General features: G+C 45.7%; 1 protein-coding gene across 1 annotated transcript in view; it reads right to left on the bottom strand.

The window, feature by feature from the left end:
- The window catches only part of C2CD3 (C2 domain containing 3 centriole elongation regulator), a gene marked incomplete at its 5' end in the record, with an annotated part of 69,057 nt that extends 50,718 nt beyond the window's left edge, over positions 1–18,339 (bottom strand). The window contains 11 exons of the mRNA XM_081327782.1: positions 537–649; positions 1,622–1,849; positions 3,440–3,606; positions 3,811–3,955; positions 8,470–8,580; positions 10,567–10,699; positions 11,561–11,757; positions 12,460–12,644; positions 14,508–14,665; positions 16,208–16,477; positions 18,279–18,339. Coding sequence (XP_081183908.1) covers positions 537–649; positions 1,622–1,849; positions 3,440–3,606; positions 3,811–3,955; positions 8,470–8,580; positions 10,567–10,699; positions 11,561–11,757; positions 12,460–12,644; positions 14,508–14,665; positions 16,208–16,477; positions 18,279–18,339 — 1,768 coding nt within the window. The remainder of the gene's footprint in view (positions 1–536; positions 650–1,621; positions 1,850–3,439; positions 3,607–3,810; positions 3,956–8,469; positions 8,581–10,566; positions 10,700–11,560; positions 11,758–12,459; positions 12,645–14,507; positions 14,666–16,207; positions 16,478–18,278) is intronic.
- Positions 18,340–19,243: the final 904 nt, after the last annotated feature.

Below are 19,243 nucleotides of genomic sequence, written 5' to 3'. Positions count from 1 at the left end.
AAACAAGAGGTTTTGCTTCTTATCCTGGAAGCTTCGCCAGAAATTTCCGGGATGGGAAGGAAGCAAAATCCCGTTTTTCCTCAAAAAAAAAAAGTCAGTCCAGTTGCCTTCTCAAAATAAAAAAAACACTTTTGATGCAAACGTGGATAACGGAAAATCTTCACTGACATGTGGCAGAAATGGTCATCAAAATTGGGTAGGGCTCCCTTAATTGCGTCAGCTGGCGCCGATGGTGTTACCTGATTTAGGCAATAAAACCTCCACGCTCCTCATTCCAACCCTGGGCTGCCAATAATTCCCTTTTTACAGGCTTTGCTTAACACAGCCTTGCTCAGCCGTGGAAATCCCGGTCTCAGCTGGAAGTTGAAGACCATGTATATTTAAATTCCTGCCGTGAAAACATTTCTTTCAATGGTTGCTGGGTTTCAGGATCTCTAAGACGGCCGCGCTTCCCCAATCACGGTCATGGACCATGGCTCCGCTCGATTCATTTCAGGATTATGGGAAAAATGGTGGCCTTGGCCACCCAGTCTTACCGTCTGCCGAGAATCTGCTGGAAGCTACCCGGACAATTTCCGTAGTTACGGCTGTCTGGCCTGTCCCGTTTTTGGAAGTTCCTACTGGAAAGTGATACTCGACAAAGAATGTCCTAGGCAGAGAAGAAATTGTGGAAATAAATGGAGGCAGCTCAACGACGTTCCGTGTCTTTTTAATAAGACTGGCCAAAACTTTGGAGACTTTATTCCCTTCCTTAATTCATGATGTGCATAATAACAATCCTGTGAGGTGGACTGGGCTGAGAGAGAGGGACTGTCCCAAAGTCACCCAGCTGGCTTTCATGCCTAAGGCAGGACTAGAACTCACTGTCTCCTGGTGATTGGCCCAAAGTCACCCAGCTGGTTTTTATGCCTAAGGCGGGACTAGAATTCCCCATCTCCCGGTGATTGACTCAAAAATATCCTGCTGGCTTTCATGCCTAAGGCAGGACTAGAACTCACTGTCTCCTGGTGATTGGCCCAAAGTCATTCAGCTGGCTTTCATGCCTAAGGCGGGACTAGAATTCCCCATCTCCCGGTGATTGACTCAAAAATATCCCGCTGGCTTTCATGCCTAAGGCAGGACTAGAACTCACTGTCTCCTGGTGATTGGCCCAAAGTCATTCAGCTGGCTTTCATGCCTAAGGCGGGACTAGAATTCCCCGTCTCCTGCTGACTGACTCAAAAATATCCCGCTGGCTTTCATGCCTAAGGCAGGACTAGAACTCACTGTCTCCTGGTAATTGGTCCAAAGTCGTTCAGCTGGCATTCATGCCTGAGGCAGGACTAGAACTCACCGTCTCCTGGTGATTGGCCCAAAGTCGCCCAGCCGCTTTCGTGACTAAGGTGGGACTAGAACTCACATCTCCTAGTTTTTACCTTGGGGCCTTCACCACTAGACTGAAAGTCCAAAACTACGGATCTGCAACCACCACAAAAATGATCTTTGGAAGAGATCTGCCCCCCCACCCCGCCCCGCGGCCTTATCGTTTATGGGAACCCCTGCTGTCTGATTAAAAGAGCAATTCCTCTGACGTCTAGTGAAGCGGGCGAGTTGACAGGGCGGATTAAATTAAAACTCTCACCTCCTCTTAGCCAAAACTGGCCTGGGCGGTTTCCCACTGGGGCTCTTTGGATTGGGGATACTCTGAGCGTTGTCCTCTGGGGGGGGCCCTCTTAAGCTCTCAATCACCACTCGGGCTAAGCGGACCCGGCCCAGCACGGCCAACCTGTCGAGGCTCAAATTGACAGCTTGGGTTTCATCTGTGGACTCGGGGAATGACGGATGAAGAGCGGGTTTGGCCGGGGAACGGCTGCAAAGAGAGACAAGGAACTTGAGAAACTTTTTAAGTTGTTGTTGTTAGTTGCGAAGTCGTGTCTGACCCCTCGCGAGCCTATTAAGTGAAACAGCCTTAAAACAACTTAAAACAACTCTGAGGCCTTGTAATTCAAATGCTTGCATGCCTCATCGGGTGTGTCACAGGTAGGCCTCGAATTACCACCGTCTGTTTAGTGACCGTTCGAAATGAAAACAGCGCTGAAAAAGCTGACGTACGGCCAGTTTTCGCACCGGGGACCGAAGCATCACCCACTGGTGGAAGGGGCACCTCAAATTCAACTTATTTATGAAAAAAGTCACCCAGAGAAAGGCATTTCCCACGGCGCCAGAGGTTCCGAATTCTCCATCGCTGGAGGCTTTTAAGAAGAGATCGGACAGCCATTTGTCTGAATTGGTAGAGTTTTTCCCTGCCTGAGCAGGGGGCTGGACTAGATGACCTCCAAGGTCCCTTCCAACTCTGATATTCTGTTTAATGAAGAGAAGGATGAGGGGGGACATGATAGCAGCGTTCCAGTATCTCAGGGGCTGCCCCAAAGAAGAGGGAGTCAAGCTATTCTCCAAATCCCCTGAAGGCAGGACAAGAAGCAACGGAGGGAAACTCGTCAAGGAGAGAAGCAACCTGGAACTAAGCAGGAATTTCCTGACAGAACAATTAACCAGTGGAACAGTTTGCTTCCAGAGGTTGTGGGGGCTCCATCACTGGAGACCAGGCAGCCATTTGTCTGAAATGGTCTAGGGTCCCCTGCTTGAGCAGGGGGCTGGACTAGAAGACCTCCAAGGTCCCTTCCAAGTCTGTTATCCTTCCTTCCTTCCTTCCTTCCTTCCTTCCTTCCTTCCTTCCTTCCTTCCTTCCTTCCTTCCTTCTCCATCATTGGAGGCTTTTAAGAAGAGACTGGACAGTCACTTGTCTGAAATGGTACAGGGTCTCCTGCTTGAGCAGGGGGCTGGACTAGAAGACCTCCAAGGTCCCTTCCAAGTCTGTTATTATGTATTCTCACAAAATGTTATTATTATTATTTTTTTACTGAAACAGGCACTTCAACCTACTGTATTTGGCTATCAGCTCCAGATAAGAGAAGAAAGGAGAGTCCTGGGGAAATTGTGTCCTTTACTGACCAACAGAGATCTACACTGAAAATCTGCAATGTTCAGGTTAAAGCAGAGGTCTTCAAACCTGGCCCTTTTATGACGTGTGCACTTGTGCACGGTGGCTGAGGAATTCTGGGAGTTGAAGTCCACGAGTCTTAAAGCGGCCAAGTTTGAAGACCCCCCTGGACTTCAACTCCCAGAATTCCTCAGCCAGGCACGCTGGCTGAGGAATTCTGGGAGTTGAAGTCCACAAGTCTTAAAGCGGCCAAGTTTGAAGACCCCCTGGACTTCAACTCCCAGAATTCCTCAGCCAGGTACGCTGGCTGAGGAATTCTGGGAGTTGAAGTCCACAAGTCATCAAAGGGCCACGTTTGAAGACCCCTGGGTTAAAGGAGGAGACCTGAGCTATTACTGGCGCCAGAACATCATCAGAGGCTGTGCGTGGCAGAAAGAGGATCCCGAAGAACGTTTTTACCTGGCTCTTGTCTCCAAGGCCTTCCCTTTCCGCCTGCGAGGACTCGATTCTAAAGCCTTTGGTGATCTCTGAAGCTTCCTGCCCTGAGGCTGACTGAAATTTCCAGAAGAAACAGCCTCCTCTTCCTCCTCGTCGCTAAAAATGTCACTGAAACTGCCGTCTGATTTCTGAGGAAAACCATCAAGAAAAACAAACATCACCTGGGAATACTTGTAGCTCAGGGCTAAGTTGTGGTGTCCCTTGGTGCTCTTTAACCTTGTCGGCTTGCTTGCAGACTTTTCGAGCCAGAGAGGTGTGACTTGGAGTAATAGGGAATTGACTATTACCACAATAAAGAAGTATTCAGCCCTACACACACCTTTTCTACTCACCTGAGCTGTGTAGAACAAATTTTCCAAGAGACTCTGGTCGTAGTGAGGGTCATTCAATTCACTGTCGTACAAGTGACTCACGGGGGAAAGCGATTCGGGAGGAGAGTCCGCAACGTCCACAAGACGATCCGAAGATAAATCAGAACTGGGGATAATGGAAGACAAAATTCTGCTATTGGGGTATAAAATGATTGAGGAACAAGTTAAAGAACCGATGCTGATATGGGCTAAAAAATTTGGGACGTGGTATATCGATCTTGATATACGGCAAACTCTTTGGCACAGAAATAAAAAGATAACGCTGGCCTCAGCTGCCTGCAATTAGTGCAGGTTCGAGTCCCACCAGGCTCAAGGTTGACTCAGCCTTCCATCCTTCCAAGGTAGGTAAAATGAGGACCCAGATTGTTGGGGGCAATAAGCTGACTTTGTAATAATGCCACTTGGGGGGGCCCAAAACCCCTAATAAGCAGGCATATACATAGTATGAAGGCTATTGCTAAGCACATTGATTTGTGCTTAGATTGTAAGCCGCCCTGAGTCTTTGGAGAAGGGCGGGATATAAATGGGATTAAAATAAAAAAATAAAAATAAAATAAATAAAGAAAATCTATATAAAATGTTCTACCGGTGGCATCTCCCTCCAGCACGATTAGCCAAAATGTATAAAACAATATCCCCTAGTTATTGGAAATGTTCCGAAGAAATAGGTACTTATTTTCATGTTTGGTGGTCCTGTAATAAGACGCAAAAATATTGGCAAAGGATATGGATATGGTTAGAAGAAATATCAGGACGGAGAGTAGACCAGAATTTTTCCTACTTGGCATAACAACAGAGAAACATACCAAAGAAGAGTTATATATAATGATACACATCATCACAGCAGCGAGAATGACTGTCGCCCAGAAATGGAAAAATAGTGAAATACCTGACAAGAGTGAAGTGATAAATAAAATTTGGGCATGCGCAGAAATGGACGTTAACTTTGGAAATCAAAAATAAAGATCAGTTAGATTATTACAAAATTTGGAATAAGTTTTACCTATGGTGGGAACAGAAAGGAAGGTCTCAATAGAGACATACAGGATGCTGATTTCACACATTACTAGAATAAGGTGGTTGATAAGATCGAATATTGTATAATTGTATATAAATGATATGTTCATATCATATCTCATCAGCTGACTGATGAGAACAAATAAGTTTGAAATGATCATATCGGTCTCCCTTTATTCTTTGTTAGCAAGCAAAAAAATTTTTTTTACACAAATATGAGCTGCCACTGCTGTGGCTACTGCCTGTTGATGGCCTTGGGCTAGGCTGAAACAGGAAATAAGATTTATCCCGTGTCTGGGAGTAAGCAAGTGTATTCTGAATGCTTAACAAACATTTAACACATATCTCCCTTGCTTCTCAGCTAACCAAGAGAGAGAGAGAGAGCCTGTGCCCTAGGGGTTAAAACAACTGCTTAAGACGCAGTCGGCCCAGGTTCGAATCTCAGAAGGCTATGGCTGAGTGATGAGAACAAATAAGTTTGAAATGATCATATGGGTCTCCCTTTACTCTTTTTTAGCAAGCAAGCAAAAAAAAATTTACACAAATATGAGCTGCCACTGCTGTGGCTACTGCCTGTTGATGGCCTTGGGCTAGGCTGAAACAGGAAATAAGATTTATCCCGTGTCTGGGACTAAGCAAGTGTATTCTGAATGCTTAACATTTAAAACATATATATATATATATATATATATATATATATATATATATATATATATATATATATATATATATATATATGTGTGTGTGTGTGTGTGTGTGTGTGTGTGTGTGTGTGTGTGTGTGTGTTTTCTGAGGTTTTCGCGGGTGTTTGTATGTGGATCTTTGGTCATTCGGGTTTTTCCCCGCGTAGAATTGAAGGTGTAGGAGCAACGTTTCGACGGAATCCCATCCGTCATCCTCAGGCTGGTGGCTTCAGCTTAAAACAACCAAAACTATCGCCAAAATCGAACATTTTAACAACAGAATAATCAGAGAAGCCATTGAGATAGAAAAAAGCCCCCACAGCATTTTTTATTTTATTTTATTTTATTTTTAATTCCATTTATATCCCGCCCTTCTCCGAAGACTCAGGGCGGCTTACAAGCTTAGCAGTAGCCTTCATTCTATGTATATGCCTGCTTATTAGGGCTTTCACACACAACCCAAGCGGCATTATTACAAAGTCAGCTTAATTGCCCCCAACAATCTGGGTCCTCATTTTACCTACCTGGGAAGGATGGAAGGCTGAGTCAACCTTGAGCCTGGTGGGATGCGAACCTGCACTAATTGCAGGCAGCTGGTGATACCTCTCGCCTACCAGCCATTTGGAAACCCGCCTTGATTGACAGACGAGTCCCAACCACCAAGAATGATACCAGACCCAAACTCATGATAACATCACATGACATCACACCATTCAAAAAGCAAATCCGAACCCACAATGATAACGACGCACAACCACAAAACAGAAACCTAACTACAGCTGCAACATCAGCCACTTTAAACCCCTCCAAACCACACAATAAGCAAACTGACACCCACTATAAAAACATGGCACCACCACAAACACGAAGCCGAACAAAAGCAGCACAACTCACCAGCTCAGGTCTAAGGCTGGCAGCTGAGACCAGCCCATCCACTCAAAACACACCCCCACCCAATCAGAACACACCCACCATTCAAAACACACACCCACCCAATCAGAACACACCTAATCCCCCACCCAATCAGAGCACACCTCCACCCACAGAACACACCCCCTCTGGCAGTTTAAAAAAGAGGAACAAACAGCCACTACCACATGCTTCTCCCAGAAGAAGGAAGCTGAAGCCACCAGCCTGAGGATGACGGATGGGATTCCGTCGAAACGTTGCTCCTACACCTTCAATTCTACGCGGGAAAAAACCCGAATGACCAAAGATCCATATATATGTATATAAATGATGTAAGACAAGAAGGAATGTCAGACCATTAACACCTTGTCCAAAGTTTTATTGCTAAGCACATTTGATTTGTGCTTAGATTGTAAGCCGCCCTGAGTCTCCGGAGAAGGGCGGGATATAAATGGGATTAAAATAAAATAAATAAATAAATAAATAAAATAAATAAATAAATAAATAATAAAATTTGCAAAAAAAAAAATTAGAAAAAAATTCCGCACGTGCACTTATAAAGGCTGGTAGAACTTAACCTACGGTATTTTAGGTGGTTGCCACCATTCATTTAGTGACTCTTTAGAGCAGGGGGGTCTTCAAACTTGGCCCTTTTATGACTTGTGGACTTCAATTCCCAGAATTCCTCAGCCAGCCGTGACTGGCTGGGGGAACTCTGGGAGTTGAAGTCCACCAGCCTTAAAGTTGCCAAGTTTGGAGACTCCTGGTTTCAAGTTACAACAGCACTGTGAAAAAACGACCTACAACCACAGGTGGGGATGAGACAGCATATAGGGCGGAGGTACAAAAACTATCCATATGGTGTAGTAACAACAACTTGCACCTAAACATCGGCAAAACGAAAGAGATGGTGTTAGACTTCCGGAGAAAAAAGGAGGAACCTGCCCCACTTTACATCGGGGAGGACTGTGTGGAGAGAGTTTCCTCCTTTAAATTTCTGGGAGTCTACCTCTGTGAAGATCTGACTTGGAAAGTTAACACAACCCAGGTGGCTAGAAAGGTCCAACGGAGGCTTCACTTTCTTAGGGTCTTGCGGAAGAACGGGGTAGAACAACGGCTAATGACCCTCTTTTACCGGTCTACTATAGAGAGCGTCCTCTCGTATGGTATTGTGGTTTGGGATGCTGGTCTGACAGCCGCGGACAGGAAAGTATTACAGAGGGTAGTGAGCACAGCACAAGACATTGTGGGCTGTTCCCTGACACCACTGGATGACCTCGCCAGGGCTCGTTGCCTTGGAAGAGTGAGGAAGATTCTCAGGGATGACTCACACCCTGGACGGTATCTCTTTACTCTCCTACCATCGGGTAGGAGATACAGGAGTATAGCCAGCCGTACCAACAGGCTGAAAAATAGCTTTTATCCGCGGGCTGTTAGGCTTTTAAATGGGACATAATCTTATGCAGAATTGACTTGGGAGGCCGGTGTGTGGTGTAGTTGGTTCACACAGTGTGGTGGGATGGAGGGTTTGTTGTCACTGTGTGTTGGGGGGAGAGAGCAAGGGGGGGGGAGGCTCAGCTAATCTCAATGTACACATGTTGTACTTTGACAATAAAGGTTTATTATTATTATTATTTTACAGTATTATTAAGACCCTCATAAGATCACCAGGGGCTCATAATCAAAATTCAAGACGCTTGGCAACTGACTCTTATTTATGACGGGCGCCGTGTCCCGGGGTCGTGTGATCCCCTTTTGCCACCTTCTGACATGGGGGAAGCTGGATTCAATTAACGTTAACAACTGAACAACTGCAGCACTTAACAACTGAGGCGAGCAAGGTCGTAAAACAGGGTAAAAACTCACTGAAACGACTGCCTCTCTTAGCAACAGAAATTTTGGGCTCAGCTGTGGTTGTAATCTGAGGACTACCCCGGAAACACAAATTTTGCAAGATTCCTGAGACATTTTCCCCCCCCCCCCAAACGGGAGCCAAACCAGTGTATCTCACCTGCCGAGCAGGAGCTCAATGGCTTTTTTTTCAGCATCCAAATCGAATTCCGAACATTCCCGCAATGGCTCAAGAGGGTCTTCACGCATAAGGCCGGGATTCTTCAGAGTTCTGGAGATAATGTTAGAACAAAAAAAGGAAAGGAAGATGTGAGAAATCCGGCAAATATCCGAACCAAAAGCATTTTGTGGAGGGAAAATGTGATCTTTTAAAGTGAGGTTAAGAACAATACCATCTTTGGTGGACATGCCCTAAAGCCAAAAGGTTCTGGTCAAGAATACACATATGGTTAGAGAAAATGACTAAAAAAGGTATAGATTTTAAGCCAGAGTTATTTTTCTTAGGCATAATTGTAGGAAACTATGAGAAAGTGTGTGTGTGTGTGTGTGTGTGTGTGTGTATAATATTACACGTATTAACTGCAGCAAAAATTAGAACATTGGAAAAATGAAGATTTACCAACGGAGGAAGAGTTAGTTAAAAAACTGGTGTCTGAAGGTATATATATATATAATATATAATATATAATATATAATATATAATATACAATATATAATAAATATATAATAAATAATATACAATACATATATATATACATATATACACATACACATATACACATATACACACATATACACATATACATATACATACATACATGCATACATACATACATACATACATACATATATATATATATATATATATATATATATATATATATATTTGTTTTCTGAGGTTTTCGCGGGTGTTTATATGTGGATCTTCGGTCATTCGGGTTTCCTCCCGCGTAGAACTAAAGGTGTAGGTGCAACATTTCGACGGAATCCCATCCGTCATCATCAGGCTGGTGGCTTTAGCTTCCTTCTTCTGGGAGAAGCATGTGGCTGTTTGTTCCTCTTTTTTAAACTGCCAGAGGGGGTGTGTTCTGTGGGTGGAGGTGTGCTCCAATCAGAACACACTTGGTCCCCCACCCAATCAGAGCACACCTCCACCCACAGAACACACCCCCTCTGGCAGTTTAAAAAAGAGGAACAAACAGCCACATGCTTCTCCCAGAAGAAGGAAGCTAAAGCCACCAGCCTGATGATGACGGATGGGATTCCGTCGAAACGTCGCTCCTACACCTTTAGTTCTACGCAGGAGGAAACCCGAATGACCGAAGATCCATATATATATATATATATATATATACATTTCAAATGTTAACTATTTAGATTACCTTGCTAGGCCCCAAACATGGGGCAAATCTTTATTTCCTGTTTTCAGCCTATCTTGAAGGCCATCGAACAGGCTGTAGTCACACCGGACAGTTCATATATATATATATATATATATTATATTATATTATATATTATATATGAGGTAAAGAACAACAATTCACCCCATAGTTTTAAAAGGGTTTTTTCCCAGCGTATCCCTATCGATATCTTGCCTAGGAGAAAAGGCAACAGAATTCAATGGCGCCTTTGCATAGGAAATGGGATATAAAATTAGAGTCTAAAATCATTTAGACCGTTTGGAATTATTGTTTATCATTTTCCTGGTTTGAGGAACAGACACCACAACCCTCGCTAAGTACACGCCAGTTGCCAAGCGTCCAAATTCCAATCACCTGATCACGGGATGGTTGCAGCCAAGTGACACATTTGCTAAGTGGATTTTGCCCCGTTTTACGACCTTCCTCGCCACAGTTGTAAAGTGAATCGCGGCAATTTCTAAAGCTAGTCACTCGTTTGTTAAGTGAAACTGGCTTCCCCCCATTGACTTTGCTTGCCGCTAAGGTCACAAAAGGGGATCACGCGATCCCAGGACACTGCGACCGTCATAACTATGAGTCGGTTGCCAAGGGTCTGAATTTTGATCACGTGACCATGGGGAAACGCTGCAAAGGCTGAAAGCGTGAAATGGGGCGTAAGTCACTTTTTTCCGGTGCTGTTGTCACTTTGAAGGGTCACCAAAAGTTGTACGTTGAGGATTGCCTATAACACGAATGAAAACAGATCGATTTTGCCTTGACTTCGAGTCACTCTGAAAAAGGTCACAATTATCGAACGCTGGAGACACAAACCTCCCCTCCTGCCTGCCCACACTCACTTTCCGGCTTGTCGGAAGAGGTCCTGCTTTACGGAAGGCCGAGCTTCGTACAGTTCTACGACGGGATCCGGATTGGCTGTCATGGCGGACACGGCCATCGCGTTTCGCAAGCGGTTCCCTCGGTCCAAAAGATCTCGGAAGAAAGAGAAAAATAAAAACAAAAAATTAAAATTAAAAAAAAAACCAAAGGGAACCATCCACTCCGGTTGACCGCGATCCTCTTTTCAGGATTCAAATGCAAGACGGCCTTTAAAAGGAAAAAAAAAATTGAAATAAAGATAGTCCTCGATTTATGACAACTGAGCCCAATTTTTTTAACCGTTGTTAAGTGAGTTTTGCCCGGTGGTGGGATTCAGCCAGTTCACAACCGGTAGCTAATTTTTTGTTGCCCGCACCCAGAATAGACCTACGGAAGCGGCATCCACACAGAGAACCATATTTGAATCCCACTGCTGATTTTTACGGCCTTTTTCTTGCCACGGCCGTTAAGCGAATCACTGCAGTTGTTAAGTTAGCAACGTGGTGGTTAAGAGAATCCGGCTTCCCCAGTTGACCTTGCTTGCTAGAAGGTCACAAAAGGGGATCACGTGCCCCCCCCGGGACACTTGGCGACCGTCGTAAATACGAGTCAGTTGCCGGGCGTCTGAATGTTGACCCCGTGACTACAGGGATGCTGCAACGGTCGTAAGTCTGTAAAAACGGTCGTAAGTCCCCTGTTTCAGTGCCGGTGTAACGTCCAACGGTTGTTAGGTTAACCCGCTTTCCCCAAAAGGGGATCACATGATACCGCAACCGTCGTTAAGTACATGCCAGTTGCCAAGTGCCTGAATTCTGTTTGCGTGACCGCGGGGAATGCTGCGATGGTTGTAAGTCTGAAAAAAAAAACGTCCTAACTCGCTTTTCTTCCAGTGCTGTCGTACGTTCGAAGGATCGCACAAATGAAGGGTTGTTAAGTCAAGGAGCACTTGTGTGGTTGTGTTCCACACCGGCTTACCTGCCAGGAGATCTTTCGTGGCCGGACTGTTGCAAGGAAGAAAACGGACGGGCGGCGCGCTTTCCTGGCCTGACTTCATTTGTGCATCTGGATCCGAGCTGTTGACAAACACCCTTTGTGGCTTGGGATCCTTCGCGTTCAAGATGCCATTCGGGTTATTCTCCGAGCTCTCTTGGAAATATAAGTGATCTTTTCCCCTGAAACGTAAGAAACACCCCGGGAAAAATCAGTTCAGGCCGGCCCCGAGATCCCTGCGGTGGTTTCAGACATTGGGGTTATGTATGTATGTATGTATGTATGTATGTATGTATGTATGTATGTATGTATTTATGGGACTTATAGGCCACCCTATCTCCCGAAGGACTCAGGACGGCTAACAACAATAAAAGACGATAATGCAAATGTTAAAAAAGATTAAACTAACAAGCCCCAATGATAAAATATTAAAAATATTCTATTTAAAAATCACTATCGTCAGTCCAGGTGAGCCTGATGGAAGAGAAATGTTTTAAGGCCGCGATGAAAGGACCGGAGATCCGGGGCCATCCGGAGCTCAAGGGGGAGTTGGTTCCACAGGGCTGGCACTCCCACAGAGAAGGCCCTCCCCCTGGGGGTCGCCAGCCGACATTGTCTAGCCGACGGCACCCTGAGGAGGCCCTCTCTGTGTGAGCGCACCGGGCGATGGGAAGTCGTTCCTGGCAGCAGACGGTCCTGCAAATATCCCAGGCCTAAGCCATGTAGGGCTTTAAAGGTAAGAACCAGCCCCAATCCCCTGGTTTGTGGACCAGTACCGGTCCGTGGCACGCCACCGACCGGTCCGCACAAACAAGCAAAGCCCCATCCGCGGGATGCAGGCTGCACACGAAATCACGCACCCTCCGGTCCGTGGGAAAACAGACCTTGGAGTACTTGCTCTGCTGCTCCCTACAGACTCCCTTCCATGAAGGTGTGTGCCAGCTGGTCTGTGGGTCTGGGACGGAGCGAGGCAGTGGCTGAAATCTGCAGCATCTTTGTCCGCAGGCGTGTCGGGGACTTTGTGGCTGCTTTCGTACACATCGGAGAGAGGTTCCAGACGCAGGGATATCTGCAGTGGGACATTTGAGCAAGCCTGTAAGAACAGCTCCCAATTCACACTCCATCTTCCCACTTGGCCCTTGGATGACTTGCGGACTTCAACTCCCAGAATTCCTCAGCCAGGCACCTGATCTAACAGGTTGAAGGTTTTTTTACAAGACTTCAGGGGCTTCTCGCCAATCTTTATAACAGTTTTGCAAGAAAATCTCTGTCTTTTTTTTTTTTTTTTTGCAAGAGAGCCAGGCTGCTGTGATGGTGAAGGCACCAGGATAGTAAGCGGGAGATCGTGAGTTCTAATCCCACCTTAGGCACAAAATCATGCAGCCCCGCTCTCTTAGCCTTTGGAAGGAGGCCGTGGCAAACCACTTCGGAAATCTTCCCAAGAAAACTGGCTGGTCAAAAAGTTGACTGAAAGGCAACAACAATAATAATAACAATATAATTTCCAGGGGAAGCTGGGAGATAATGGTTTGCTTAAGGCTATCCAGAACATTTACGATTCTGGAGAGGTGTGTGTGTGTGTGTGTCTGTCTGTCTGTATCATTTATCTGTATCTATGATCTACCATCTCTTCATCCATTATGTCTGTCTCCGTCTATCTACATCTATCTGTCTGTCTGTCCATCATCCATCCATCCACTCACCTAATTTCTCCATCTCTCCTATCTATCTGTATCTATCTATCTATCTATCTATCTATCTATCTATCTATCTATCTATCTATCTATCTATCTATCTATCTACCTATCATCTATCTATCTATCTATCCATCCATCCATCAATCGACCTAATTTATCTATCTATCTATCTATCATCTATCCATCCACTCACCTAATTTATCCATCTCTCCTATCTATCTCTATCTATCTATCTATCTATCTATCTATCTATCTATCTATCTATCTATCTATCTATCTATCATCTATCCATCAATCGACCTAATTTATCCATCTTTCCTATCTATCTATCTATCTATCTATCTATCTATCTATCTATCTATCTATCTGTCTGTCTGTCTGTCTGTCTCTATTATTTATCTATATCTATCATCTACAATCTCATCCATTATGTCTTTGTCTATCTACATCTGTCTGTCTGTCTGTCTATCTATCTATCATCTATTCATCCATCAATCGACCTAATTTATCCATATCTATCTATCTATCTATCTATCTATCTATCTATCTATCTATCTATCTACCTATCTACTATCCATCTACCCACCTAATTTCTCCATCTTTCCTATCTATCTATCTATCTATCTATCTATCTATCTATCTATCTATCTATCTATCTATCTATCTATCTCTATTATTTATCTATATCTATCATCAACAATCTCTTCATCCATTATGTCTGTCTATCTATCTACATCTGTCTGTCTGTCTGTCTGTCTGTCTGTCTGTCTGTCTGTCTGTCTGTCTGTCTATCTATCTATCTATCTATCTATCTATCTCTATCTCTGCCTTAAGTTATTTGTAAGAACAGTAAAAGTGGGATGCAGATAAAATGAATCCTCCAGAACGCCAAACAACTGCTTTAGAACAGGGGTCCCCAAGCTCCAGGCCAAGGCCCATTTGCAACCAGTCTGCGCAAGCAGTGGGTGAGCGCCCTCACGCTGCTCCACTTGTGCAAATGGTGAGGGCGCGTGCCTATGCACAAATCTCCACACATACCAGCAAGTGGTGCAAATGGAGCTACCTCCGCCACCAGCGCCACTGCTGCCGGTCCACAAAGCTGGAAAGGATGGGGTCTGCTGCTTTACTAATTATGCTGTGTGCATTTTAAACTGATTCCTATTTACAATATTTGGAGTTGAGGCTGGGCAACAGGGGGAAAAAAAAGTGTACTCAAGGAAAGAATCCTGACTCACCTGCAGCTCTCCCATCTTTTCAGACGAGGGAGAAATGATGGTGAAAAAGCCGCCGATTGGGTGGCTGGGAGAGAGCTGGGCCAGCCCCTCGATTTGAACCCGTCCAATCGGAAGATGGTCTGATTTGGTCATTACTTCCAGGAGAAGAGCCCCCATATCTGCAGGAAGCCAGCAAAGAGGATCAAATGGGTCCCACTGGATGAACAAGAGTATGAATCTACTTCAAAACCGGATCTGTCGTACACAGTGGAACTGTGGTGTCCTTGATGCTCCCTGAGTCAGTTGGTTTTCTTGCAGACGTTTCATGACCCAGCTAGGTTACATCGTCAGTGCAAGAAGGGGGTGTGTGTGTGGGGGGGTGGTATTAGTGGGAGCGGTCCTTAGCTGGGCTGTTTGCTGTTAGCTTGTCTGACAGTTCCTCGATTGGGGTATTGTTTGCCTCTTGACCAAGGCATTAGAATATAAATTGAGAGCAAACCACACTCCCTTCTAGCACTGATGATGTTCCCTAGTTTGGTAATGAAACGTCTGCAAGGAAACCACCAGGATGAAAGCACCAAGGACCCCACAGTCCTCCTCATCATCATCAAAACCCACTCCCTTGAACAGGGGTCTTCAAAGTTGGCCCTTTAATGACTGTTGGACTTCAACTCCCAGAATTCCTCAGCCAGGAGGAAGATGAAGTCCACACCTCTTAAAATGGACGAGGTTGAGAAACTCCAGTCCACAAGTCTTAAAAGGGCCAAGTCTGAAGACCCCTGCTTGTGGACTTCAACTCCCAGAATTCCTTAGCCAGCATGCCTGGCTGAGGAATTCTGGGAGTTGAAGTCCACAAGTCATCAAAGGGCCAAGTTTGAAGACCCCCCCTGCCCTTGAAGCACTGATGATGTTACTTTGTTTGGCAGCGAAACATCTGCAGGAAAACTACCAAGCTCAGAGAGCACCAAAGACCCCACAGTCCTCCTCCTCCCCCTCTTCAAACCCCATTCGCTTGAAGCACTGATGATGTTACCTAGTTTGGCAGTGAAACGTCTGCAAGAAAACCAGCAGGCTCAAAGAGCACCAAGGACCCCAGAGTCCTCCTGCTCCTCCTCCTCTTCAAAACCCACTCCCTTGAACAGGGGTCTTCAAACTTGGCCCTTTTATGACTGGTGGACTTCAACTCCCAGAATTCCTGGGAGTTGCCTGGCTGATGAATTCTGGGAGTTGAAGTCCACCAGTCATAAAAGGGCCAAGTTTGAAGACCCCCCCTGCCCTTGAAGCACTGATGATGTTACTTTGTTTGGCAGCCAAACGTCGGCAAGAAAACCGCCAAGCTCAGAGAGGACCAAGGACGCCACAAATCATACCATTATTTATTTATTTTTTATTTTATTTATTTTAATTCCATTTATATCCCGCCCTTCTCCGAAGACTCAGGGCGGCTTACAAGCTTAGCAGTAGCCTTCATTCTATGTATATGCCTGCTTATTAGGGCTTTCACACACACACCAAGCGGCATTATTACAAAGTCAGCTTAATTGCCCCCAACAATCTGGGTTATTATTGTACTTTTCAATTGTACTTAACCGTCTCTTTTTTTTCCCACCCTAAAAAGACCCATTTTGCGGCGATTTCCAGAGGGCCCCCGTGGACTGACCACATCCAGGGCAGACCCATTCAAGCAGTCACCCTACGAACTGCAAAGAGCCAGCTCTTACCTGCCAGGTAAGAGGCAAACTGCTTGGGCCCACATCGCACTGGGTAGCAGGTGGTGGTGTTCAGGATTTTCTGCTCAGGCTGGCCAGCATCCTGGGGAACGAAGACGGTGCCGTTGCTGGTTTCTCCCCACCATCTCACCCGTACCAGGGACGAGGCTGGCGGCTTGGCAACCATCCACAGGATTTTGCTAACGGTCAGCTTGAGAAAGCAGCGCAGCGGTCCTTCCACGAGAGGTGGTAAACTGGTAGAAGGGGAGGCATCATTGAGAGCTGCAGAGGAAAACAGAGCACAAATTCAGTTAGATTATTTATTTTTATTTTTTTTATTTTATTTTAATTCCATTTATATCCCGCCCTTCTCCAAAGACTCAGGGCGGCTTACAAGCTTAGCAGTAGCCTTCATTCTATGTATATGCCTGCTTATTAGGGCTTTCACACACACACCCAAGCGGCATTTTTACAAAGTCAGCTTAATTGCTCCCAACAATCTGGGTCCTCATTTTACCTACCTCGGAAGGACGGAAGGCTGAGTCAACCTTGAGCCTGGTGGGACTCGAACCTGGACTAATTGCAGGCAGCTGGTGTTACTTAAGGAGGCATTAGCCCACTGCTCCACCAAAGCCATTATAGATTATGACTATTAGGACCTCGAAAGCACCCGAAGGCAAGACAAGAACCTTGTCTAAGAGCCTTGGTGGAGCAGTGGGCTAATGCCTCCTTAAGTAACACCAGCTGCCTGCAATTAGTGCAGGTTCGAGTCCCACCAGGCTCAAGGTTGACTCAGCCTTCCATCCTTCCCAGGTAGGTAAAATGAGGACCCAGATTGTTGGGGGCAATTAAGCTGACTTTGTAATAATGCTGCTTGGGGTGTGTGTGTGTGAAAGCCCTAATAAGCAGGCATATACACAGAATGAAGGCTACTGCTAAGCTTGTAAGCCGCCCTGAGTCTTCGGAGAAAAGCGGGATATAAATGGAATTTAAAAAAAAGAAGCAACGGATGGAAACTCAGCAAGGAAAGAAGCAACCTGGAACTAAGAAGGAATTTCCTGGGAGTAAGGACAGTTAACCAGTGGAACAACTTGCCCCTAGAAGTTGTGGGCGCTCCATCACTGGAAGCTTTTAAAAAGAGACCGGACAGCGATTTGTCTGAAATGGGTTAGGGTTTCCTGCCTGAGCAGGGGGTTGGGCTAGATGACCTCCAAGGTCCCTTCCAACATTATTATTATATTTATTCATTAAACGTGAACCTCAGGCAACCGAACATTCAAATTGACTGGCGCTGATGGTTAACATGGGTTGCTGCCAGCATCCTAGGTATCCACCAAGGACCTCCTGGTATGATTATTATGATTATGTTTATGATTATTATTTATTAAATTAAGGGTTAGGGTTAGCAAAGCATCTATTCCCACGTCTTCTGCCTTCATTGACCTTGCCCCCCACTGCCAGCTCACTTGGTACCCAAGGCAGAACTCGAACTCAGAACCACTTCTCAAACTTCTCCCGTTATCTAGCCTGCTGCCATTCCCTATTCCATCAAATAGAGTGCATAAAAACACGACATTTCCACAAGTGGTTTCCCACCGCCTTCCTCTAGGGTCATCCTCCCATTCTCCTGCCCTCTGGGATCTCCAGGTGGTCACCCATCCAACTCTCCGTCTGGGAAATCCTTCCAAGCAACAGCAGGAGGGGGGGGAAGCAAAGCATCTCACATCTTCTGCCTTTATTGACCTTGCCCCCCACCTTGCCAGCTCACTTGGTACCCAAGGCAGAACTCGAACTCAGAACCAGTTCTCAAACTTCTCCCGGTATTCCATTAATTGTGGCTCTCCTTAGAGTGCATAAAAGCAGACATTTTCTACAAGTGGTTTCCCACTGCCTTCCTCTAGGGTGTCCCTCCCATTCTCCTGCCCTCTGGGATCTCCTGGTGGTCCCCCGTCCATCTCTTCGTCTGGGAAATCCTCTGCAGGAGAGAAAAAAAACCCCCAAAGCGTCTCTTCCAGGTCAGCCGCTGGGGTTGTGGGAAGGCGACAGGGTCGGAACCAGCCCGGCCTCGATCTCCCTCACCCACCCGTCCGACGACGGCCGGCCACGGCCCGGCCCGGCCCGCCTTTGCTCTTCTTCTGCTTCATCCTCGCCGCTAGGCCCGGAGCCGCTGCCTAGCAACGGGCGCCGCCGCCGCCGCGCGGCCTGCTGGGAAAATGGCGGGAGGGCCGCGGCCTCGAGCGGTTGCCGCTTCAACTACCACTCCCAGAGGGCTTTGCGAGGGGAACATAGAGATACCAATACTAAGTGTTAGAAACACTCGTTTGTGATAAAGCAGGTTTTTTTCCCGCTCTCCCCCCAACTTGGAGCTGTTTAAGATGGGCGGGCTTCAGGCGTGTCGAACTTGGCCCCTTCATGCTGGCTGAGGAATTAATAATAATAATAATAATAATAATAATAATAATAATAATAATAATAATAATAATAAGAAGAAGAAGAAGAAGAAGAAGAAGAAGAAGAAGAAGAAGAAGAAGAAGAAGAAGAAGAAGAAGAAGAAGTTGGAAGGGACCTTGGAGGTCATCTAGTCCAACCTCCTGCTCAGGCAGGAAACCCTATAAATTCAGTAAACTTAAACTTATACCATTTCAGGCAAATGGCTGTCCAGGCTCGTCTTAAAAACTTCCAGTGTTGGAGCATTCACCACTTCTGGAGGCAGGTTGTTCCACTGGTTAATTGAATTAATTAATTAATTGAAGTCCACGAGTCACAAAGGGGCCAAAGTTTCCCCCATGCTGGCTGAGGAATTCTGGGAGTTGAAGTCCACAAGTCATAAAAGGGCCACGTTTGAAGACCCTTGTTGTATGGACTCAGATGATGTGGACTTCAAAGCTGGCTGGGGCATTCTGGGAGTGGAAGTCCATCCATTTTAAAAGTGCAAGATTGAAAAACATGACTATTATAGAGCGAGAAAACAATGGAATTAATTTTGGGGGAAATATCACATTTTAATCCCTTCTTTGCCAGGCAACTCCGCCCTTCCTGGAGATTGGC

This window comes from Vipera berus (genome assembly GCF_964194415.1).
Source record: "Vipera berus genome assembly, chromosome: 4".
Taxonomy (NCBI): domain Eukaryota; kingdom Metazoa; phylum Chordata; class Lepidosauria; order Squamata; family Viperidae; genus Vipera; species Vipera berus.
This window is presented reverse-complemented; position numbering and strand designations above follow the sequence as displayed.